A 9,762-nucleotide genomic window follows, 5' to 3' on the forward strand; every position below is an offset into this window, starting at 1 on the left:
TTTTAGCACTTTTCATCTGTTGTGCTTCTTCTTCTTCTTCTTATCTGAATACCAGCACTGTTTATAAATGCTCTCCACAGCAAAAACTTACTTTGGTTCTTTTTAAACAAAGCCTTACCTCTATCAACTTTTCAATCGATAGTCCCAGATATTCTCCATGTCAAGTTTGGCTAGGTTCTACGGGTTATTATCCAATTATGATGGATTGGAACACTAGCGCAGATTGTTGTGAGTGGGACAGAGTGACTTGCGACCACTCTACCGGTGATGTTATCGGTCTAGACCTTAGATGTGGTATGCTACAAGGTACCATCCATTCCAACACGTCCCTCTTCAATCTTCCCCGCCTTCAAAGACTCGCCCTGGGTTACAATGATTTTAGTGGTTCTCAACTTCCACGTGAAATTGGTAAGCTCTCAAATACTCTCACACTTCTCGACATGTCTTATGGTGGGTTTTATGGCCAAGTTCCAATGGACATCACACTTCTTCATAAGTTGGTGTATCTCGATCTGTCTTGGAATACATTCAATTTTGAACCTCATGCTTTCATTAATCTGCTTCAAAATTCTACTACTTTGGAAGAACTTTCGCTTTCATCTGTCAATATATCTTCATTTTTACCTACTAATCTTAATATATCTTCTTCTTCTTTAAAAATACTAAATCTTCACCAGACTGGATTGCAAGGAAACTTACCTGTTAACATTTTTAAACTTCAATCTTTGGAAATACTCGACTTATCCCTTAACAGTTTAGCAGGCCAAGTCCCTTGGGAAGTCTCACTTCTTCCAAAATTAGTTTCACTTGATCTTTGTGGGAGACTGTATTGTAATTTGAGCATTAAACCTCATAGTTTTAACGGTCTCCTTCAAAATTCTACTCTACTGAGACACCTTGGGGTTACTGGTGTTAATATAGGTATCTTGCCAACATATCTTACTATATCTTCTTCCTCTTTGAAAACATTGAATCTTCGTGGTACTGGTTTGCATGGGAAATTACCTCTTAACATCTTCAATCTTCAGTATTTAGAAGGGCTCGAAATGTCAGGAAACCCTAACCTTACTGGTTCACTGTCCATAGTTACCCCCAGCACAACCATCCCTCCTCTTACATTCTTAGGTCTATCATCCACCAACTTATCCGGAGAGATCCCTGACTCAATCGGACGATTAAAGTCTTTAAGGTACCTGGTTCTCTCACATTGTGGTTTTAGCGGGTCCATTCCCCAATCTATAGGTAGCCTCTCATATCTTATCTATCTAGACTTATCAAATAACAAACTCAATGGGATGTTGCCATCTTCGCTATTTTCTCTTCGATCATTAGAACAGTTATCCCTTGCTTATAATCAATTTGCTGACCATATTGATGTCCATGACAAAGTGCCCAATCTTCATACATTTTGTCAACTAACCAACCTCACTGCCCTAGACCTTTCACATAATAACTTGAGCGGTCGCTGGGAGTTGGATGCATTGTTATCGAGTCTCACAAGCCTTAAAAACCTCATTCTCTCCTACAGCGGCGTGTCTGTTATGACCAATGATGCTAATTATCATGTCAACCCAAATTTGGAGGTCTTAAGTTTAGCCTCTTGCAAGATAAAGGTGTTTCCCGATTCCCTAAGATCCATGAGAAATCTTCAATATTTAGATCTATCCAGGAACGAAATCCATGGCCACATTCCTCACTGGGCTGGGGTGATGGGAGGTAGCCAGTTGAAGGTTTTGAGTCTCTCAAATAACTTTATAACAGGCTTGCCACTTTTTCAGTGGTATGGACTCCAAGAACTACAACTTTCATCCAACCTGATTCAGGGACCATTCCCTCGATCAATTTGCAATTTGAGCAATCTAATGTTTATCGATGTGTCAAATAATAGCTTCGATGGAGTGATTCCACAATGCATTGGAAATATCACCCATTCTCTTCGTGTCATGAATCTGGGGAATAATTTTTTCCAAGGAACCATACCAAATGCATTCATGGACTGTGGAAGATTACAAGGGCTTATTATGAATGGAAATGAACTAGAAGGAGGGTTGCCAAGTTCCTTGTCCAAATGTCAATCCTTGGAAGTAATTGATTTGGGAAACAATCAATTAAATGGTACATTCCCGTACTGGTTAGGATCTCTTCCAAAACTGCAGGTTGTCGTCCTCAAGTCAAACAACTTCCATGGCATCATTGAAACCCCTTCTACAATAAAAGTGCCATTCCAAAGTTTACGAGTTCTTGACATTTCTCAAAATTGGTTTGTAGGCCAACTCCCTCAAAAATACTTCCAAAACTTCAATGCCATGAAAGTTTTAGGAATGAAGAGAACAAAACAAGAATATTTGTATTATTCTATCACTTTCACAGTGAAAGGAGTAGAGCAGCGTTTTCAAAAAATTTTAGTTGAATACACAATTATTGATTTATCGGATAACAGATTTGAAGGAGAGATTCCAAGTATTATCGGAAGTCTTAACTCAATGATAGTGCTCAATTTATCCCGCAACAGTCTCACTGGTCAAATTCCACATGCTCTAGGGGATCTTTCAGAGATTGAATCATTAGATCTGTCTTGTAACCAGCTCACAGGAGAGATCCCTCAAAGCCTTGTGGACTTGACGTTTCTTGAATACTTAAATCTCTCCCAAAACCATCTCATGGGTCGCATTCCAGTTGGAAATCAGTTTAACACATTTGGAAGTAGCTCATTTTCCGGGAACCCAAAACTTTGTGGTCTTCCATTGCCTAAAAGGTGCCATGAGAATGTCGAAGGTGATGCAGATGACGATGAAGAAGAGAATTGGTTTACATGGAGAGTGGTGACGTTGGGATATGGCTGTGGGACTCTAATTGGATTAGTAATGGGATATTTCATGTTGTCAACCGGAAGACCAATGTGGTTCAATGCAATTTTTGATGCATGGGAGCATATGATCTTAAAGAACAGAAACAAGAAAAGATGCATATATATAGGAAGATGAAATTTGTTATTAGAAAAAGGTATGTAATGAACATGTTTTTCTTTTTCTCCAAATTGTGCAATACAATTAAACTTGTTATAATTTTTGTTTTATCCAGGTAAAGAGTTTTGGGCGCACTTGGACCTTCGGAATCATGTAGATTCATATTTCTAGTCCGTTTGGAATTACATTGTAATTTTAGTACATTGTTGTTAGGATTTATTGCTTAGTTTGTAGAGTGGATACTATGTGTTAATACAAGAACTTTAGAATCTATAAATAATCTTCCTTGATACATCGTTCAAAGACACGCAATCCCGCCAAAATATAGTATAGCAAGACAACAGTCAAGCGTCGTGAACCTCTATAAGAAATGCTCTATCAATTTTATAGAGCATATCTTGAACAAGTTGATTGCAATAATGCTACACAATGGTAAACTATGGAACCAATGTTACCCAGCACGGCAGCATGGCCACACTGCCTTCTTCCTCTTTAATGTGATGCTCTAAATTGAAATAACTAAAAAAAAGAAAGAAAAAAAAAAAAAAAAAAAGCCGGTAGCGTCATCCTATCATACATTCAACTTAATTAGCCTTTGTTGTATCTTCTACATAACTAGTTACATTACCCGGGCTTCGCCCCGGAAGACATAACGTTGTTTTCGAAAACCTTGTACACACGGGAGATAGACTCGTTTGTTTTTTGTTTAAACGCATGTCCGAAAATGTATGATAGAGTACAAATGTAAAATATATATGTTTAATTGAAAAAAAAATGTGGCAAAACGGAAAAAAAAAAAATGAAAACATACTAAAACTATAATATTATATGTGAAATATGAAAAGAAATGGAATATATCATATAAATCAATGTAGAAACTGTACAAAATAGAAAGACAGATTAACGCGGATATCATATTAACTTTGTACAATATATTGTAAAAAGCCAAAAACAATTTAAAGAACGACAACTTTAGTTAAAAGTATAAAGCAAAAGTAAAAACGTAAAACAAATAAACAAACTCATTTGAGTAAAATGGACATGATTTGCATTAGTTTTTTGTAACTCTCTACACTAAAATACCATCCAACGATGGTTAACACCCATTTGAGAAAAAAGACTTAACTCTTAGTTAGAAAAAAGGACCTCATTTTCATCCGTTATTGTTAACCGTTAGAAACTCAAACAAAAATTAACGGCCATTAAAAAAGAGGACTACTGTTGCAATATATTAAACGACATGGACTAATAATGCTGAAAAATTCGTTAAAAACTCAAACAGAATGTAACGATCGTTAAAAAAGAGGACTGTTATTGCAAACTATTAAACAACAGGGACTGATGTTGTTGAAAAACATGGACGCACGGATTTCAAGTAACGCTATTTTGTCCCCGGGAGACATTACGTAACATGTAAACATGTGCAAAGTTATAAAAAAAATGAAATTTTCGTGGCAAAAGTTAAAAAGTAAAAAGTTATGTGATAAAAAGTAAAGAAAATGAAAAGTTGGTGGCTGAAGTTGAAAAAATAAAAGTATAAAAAGTAAATAAAACAGAAATTTTGTGTGGAAAGTAGAAGAAATAAAAGTGATGTGACAAAAAGTAAAAGGACAAAACTTCGTAAATTTGTGTGATAATAAGTAAAGAGAATGAAACTTTCATGACAAAAGTTAGAAAAACGAAAGTTTTAAAAGTAAATAACACAAAAATTTCGTGCAAGAAATAAAAGGAATAAAAGTTATGTGACAAAAAGTAAAATTTAAAAGTTTCTGTGATAAAAAAGTAAAAAGAATGAATTTTCGTGACAGAAATTAGAAAAACAAAAGTTTAAAACTAAATAAACCAAAGCTTTCGTGCCAAAAGTAAAAGAAATTAAATTTATGTGACAAAAAACTTAAAAGTTAAAAATTTCCGTCATAAAAAGTAAAAAAAATAAACTTTCGTGGCAAAATTTAGAAAAACATATGTTTAAAAACTAAATAAAACAAAAATTTCATGCTAAAAGTAAAAGAAATTAAAGTTATGTGACAAAAGTTGAAAGGTTAAAGTTATATGGTAAAGATTTAGAAACCTAAAGTTAAAAGGTTAAAGTTAGCTGATAGGGACCATTGTTGTAACAAATGTAACGACAGGGACTATAATCGCAGGAAAAACTTAACATCCATTAGCTGATGAGGACCATTGCTGCAACAAATTTAACAACAAGGACTAAAAGTGTTGAAAATGTGTAGCGTATGCAAAAGATGCATGGTTTTTAGTATATATAGTAATTAGGTTGGCCCGCTCTGAGTTCAAAGTCTCATAATATCTTTAGTCGCCATGTTACAAGGGGTCAATCAGGTTCGGAACGGGTTGACATGTTTGGGTTCAAGATGACATATTTGGGGGTTGATAGGTTGAAATTTGCAAACCTACCCAGCCCAATAAAAGTTTCAATTCATAAATCTTAATCCTCCGACGAGTGACCTACAAGCCCGAGTCCAACCCATGTGACCTGATTAACACGTGCATGGGTAAAATAAGTTTGGTGGGCTGGCCGATTATGGGTCGTATAAATTTCGAGTCAAATGGGTTTAAGATCACCAATTGTGTGTTGTGATCTGTATACTCCAAAGTTGTATATTGGAAAATGCATATGCTTAGAAATCCTCACTTGTATTAATAAAACAAAATTATTTTAATAAATTATTTCTAGAAAAAAAAAGCCAATGTGTTAATTCAAGCTTCATTCTTAATTGCCTTTTATAAAATCATGATATCATGACATGTTTTGTTATTTTATTTTATTTTTAAATATTTTATCTCCTTATTTTTACATTACTTTTTTAACCTTAGCCTTTTTCTTATAATTTCATGGATGAAAGCTTATTGACTGAAAATGATGAGTTATTTTTTATAATCTTTTATTAATGTTGTCTTCTTTCTTATATATAATAGGTTTCATTTAAATACAAATCCGGTTCATTATTTTGAATAGTAAGAAAAATAATATGTTATTATCGGCTATGAATACAAGTACTTTTTACATCGTGATTTTTGTTTTTTTGAAAATTTTATTTAGGTTTTGTGTGATTTTAATCTGATTTCGAAGACTCACTTGCTAGATTTAAAAGTTTATCTTCCCTTATGTCACTTGCTAAAAATTCTCCTAACACTCTAAGAAGGTGAAATGTGGTATCCACTAATTCTTTTTCCTAATTTTGCCCCATGATTTTTTCACATGTCATCATCCAATAATTAAGAAGATTTTTAGGCTATTTTGTTAGAAGGATTAATCATTTCTCTATTTATTGAATTTTTTTTGTAATAGTTAACATTAATTGGCCAATCGAATAATATATATATATATATAGGAGATAGATCAAATAAGAATGTGTCTTAAGGAGATAAGGGAGAGAAGGTCTTATGAACCAATCACAACGCAACATGTGGATTTAAAAAAAAAACGCGGTGACATTTTTGTAAATTAATCAAACTTTTATCAGCCTGGTTTTGGGTCAGCTTGGTTCTGGGTCAGCTTGGGATCAGCTTGGTCTGTCAGCTTGGTTGGGTCAGCTTGATCAGCCTGGGTTCTAGTTCAGCTTGGTTGGTCAGCTTAGTTTTGGGTCAGCTTGGGATCTGATCAGCTTGGGTTCTAGCTCAAGCTGACCCAAACCCAACCTGATCAATCCCAAGTTGACCCAACCGAACCCCAAGCTGACCCAACTAAACCCCAAGCTGACCCAAACCCGTAATCTACATTTGTGTAGATTAATCTACATTTGTGTAGATTGTGTGTAAATTGTGTCAAGCTAACCCAACCCCAAGCTGACCCAAGCTGACCAGACCCCAAGCTGACCCAAACCTGAACCAAGCTGACCCAACCCAGAACCCAAGCTGACCCAAAACCCATAAGCTACATTTGTGTAGATTATGTGTAAATTGTGTCAAGCTAACCCAACCCCAAGCTGACCCAAGCTGACCAGACCCTAAGCTGACCCAACCTGACCAGACCCCAAGCTGACCCAAACCTGACCCAAGTTGACCCAAAACCCATAATCTACATTTGTGTAGATTATGTGTAATTGTGTCAAGCTAACCCAACCTCAACCTGACCTCACCCCAAGCTGACCCAAACCTGACCGAACCCAGAACCTATAATCTACATTTGTGTAACACCCCAAAGATTTTAAGGTAAAAGAAATTAACCCCTTTTTATAGTTTTGGCATTAAATTAATTTCCTAGTATTTTATATTTGGTTTTGGGGTTAATTTAGTTAGAACTTTAGCGAATAGCGGGTATTTTAATACCAAGAAGCTAGATGGGACGTGGCATCTCCAAGGAGTGTCGCCCCCCCTTTTCTTTTGAGTCATCTTCCATTACACTTTTTCTTCTTCTTCTCTTTCATTTTCATGCATTCTTCTTAACTCTTCCAAAATCAAGCCTCATCCTCTCTAATTCAAGAATAAAAATCATAATATTCATCACCATCAATTCTTATCAAGCAAGATTGAAAAGCTAGGGTTTGTGGGTTTTGTGTGGTGGTGGCTGAAAACTTCAAAGAAGAAAGGGGAAAAGAGGATTTTCAATTTAAGTCTTAAATTAGCTCATTGAATCTTGAGATATTGAATTCTCTTAAATTAGTTTTTATCTTTCTTTTGGAATTAGGGTTCATGGATGAACCAAATTGGGGGTTTTTGCAAGAATATGAATTATGGTTAATTTTTCTCAATTCCTTAGTTAACTTAATTGTCATTGAGCGATGTGATGTGTTTGATTATGAAATTGATAAGTTCATGTGAAAATCTTAGTTAATGAGAAAAGATGAATTTTTCTATTTATTGAAATCTGGATGAAAATGGTAGGTTGAACTACCCCATGTTGTTGTTAAAGATGAAAGTAGCTCAATGACAAATGGGTTGGGTTTTGGGTTTAGGAAGGCTAGTGATTGAGTATGACTAGGTTGAGCTAGTCAAGTTGTGAATGTAAGCTTATGCACTTTTATGATATGATTATAGGTTGAAGCTTGCTTGTGCTTATTTGTTTAACATTATTGTCCCTTTTTGCGGAGGAGGTGAGTATATTTGCATACCCTTATGTTTACGTTGGGTCAATTACCATGAGATGTGAATATTCCAAGCATGGTAATTGATTTGGCATGAAGCCCATGTGGGGCATTGTTTATGAGGCCTAAGAACCTCCGGGGCCTAAGAATCCCGATAATTGATGTGATATGAGGCCTAAGAACCTCCGGGGCCTAAGAATCCCAATAGATATGATTGTTATGATTGTTTAGCTTATATGGATCCATATATGTATTGTTTATGTGCAAGGTGAATATGTAAATGTGACATGACGATGCCATAGGTTACATGTGAAAGTCCTTGTACTATGCCCTCCTTCGTATTCGTAAATGTATGCAAGTATATTCACTAAGCCTTTGCTTATATTTTAGTTGTTTACACTTTTATAGGTAGTTCTGGAAGAAGGAACTAAGTGTGTGTTGAATAGCTTGAAGTTGTAGATATCTTTGAAGAACTTGAAGGTAATTAGGTCATTCTCGAGCGAATGACGATCTTTTGGTATAGAAGCTTAGACGTCCCACACCTCATGGCTCATGGTACATTTTTGTTTGAGGTCATGTTTTGGTAATATTTCTGTAAATGTCCAAGTTGTAAAGTCTTTGAAAAATGGTACTGTTGTTTATGGGCGAAAATGTTGCCAAAACGGGTAAATGACCCGTTAGGGTTGTTCTTGGATTTGTGAAACATGTTATGTTGTGATTGTGTTTGAAATGTGTCTACGTTGTTGTTGGAAACCTCTGAAATGTGCTTTGAGAAGTTCGTTTTGAAATTTGGAGGTCGCAAGTCGTTCATGGTCGAAATGAGTATTTAGGGTTGCTGTCAGGTGGCTCACTGCGGCGCAGTGGTTTCCCATGGACATAATGTTGGTTCCTCCCACTGCGGCGCAGTGGGAGATATGTTGAACCCACTGCGGCGCAGTGGGGTTTAAAAAAAAAGCCTTGTATTTTCGGTTTATCGAGTCATGTCCTTTCAATTTGTGTAGATGTGTAGATTATGTGTAAATTGTGTCAAACTGACCCGAATCAGGCCCCAAGCTGACCCAACCATGACCAAAGATGACCCAGACCCCAAACTGACCCAACCTCAAGCTGGCCTAAACCTGACAAGACCCCAAGTTGACCCAGACCCAAGTTGACTGACCAAACTGATCCAACTCAAGCTGACCCATCCCAAGCTGACCCAACCCACTGAGATCCTAAGCTGACCAAGCTTCACAAAACTTTCATTTATTTACAAAATTGCCACCACGCTTTTTTTTTTTTAAATTTTGCCACATGTCGCGTTCTGATTAGCTAATAGGACTTTCTCTCCCTTCTCTCCTTAAGACACATTCTTATTTGATATCTCTCCGATATATATATATATTTATAAAAGATAATTTATGTAATCTATAAAAGTAAGTAAAAATGAGAAATAAAAATAATGTTTTACGTTCTTGGTGGTTTTGCGTCGACCATAACAGCCTAAACTTGATGAATTGATAAAAGTTGATGTGGCGCTGAAGTAACAGATAGTTCTACGTTGAACCATACCTAATTCTCTAGGTATTCAACAAAAGCCCATTCAATAAAAAGTAGTAGTAAAAATCAAGTCGACAAACAAACATACCCAAAATACATAAAAAGACAAATACCAAAATAAATATCATTTTGCCAAACGGAATAATCAAGGCATCTTCGCATATCTATTTTGAGTTTTTCTTAAAAAATCACAACAAACCAACCTCTGCTGA

At 35.7% G+C, this 9,762-nt stretch overlaps 1 protein-coding gene across 1 annotated transcript; it reads left to right on the forward strand.

Moving 5' to 3' along the window:
• The first annotated feature begins 200 nt into the window (after nucleotides 1-200).
• On the forward strand, nucleotides 201-3,258 carry LOC122610133 (receptor-like protein 6). Its single transcript, XM_043783127.1, has 2 exons — nucleotides 201-3,003; nucleotides 3,082-3,258. Exon 1 carries the CDS (start codon nucleotides 201-203, stop codon nucleotides 2,982-2,984), a length of 2,784 nt encoding a protein of 927 aa, XP_043639062.1. The 3' UTR covers nucleotides 2,985-3,003; nucleotides 3,082-3,258.
• The last annotated feature ends 6,504 nt before the right edge of the window (nucleotides 3,259-9,762 follow it).

This window comes from Erigeron canadensis, chromosome 8 (genome assembly GCF_010389155.1).
Source record: "Erigeron canadensis isolate Cc75 chromosome 8, C_canadensis_v1, whole genome shotgun sequence".
Classification (NCBI taxonomy): domain Eukaryota; kingdom Viridiplantae; phylum Streptophyta; class Magnoliopsida; order Asterales; family Asteraceae; genus Erigeron; species Erigeron canadensis.

What these genes read in the sequence shown, in the direction of transcription:
- LOC122610133 (XM_043783127.1), top strand. Translation starts at nt 201, where the DNA reads ATGGATTGGAACACTAGCGCAGATTGTTGTGAGTGGGACAGAGTGACT.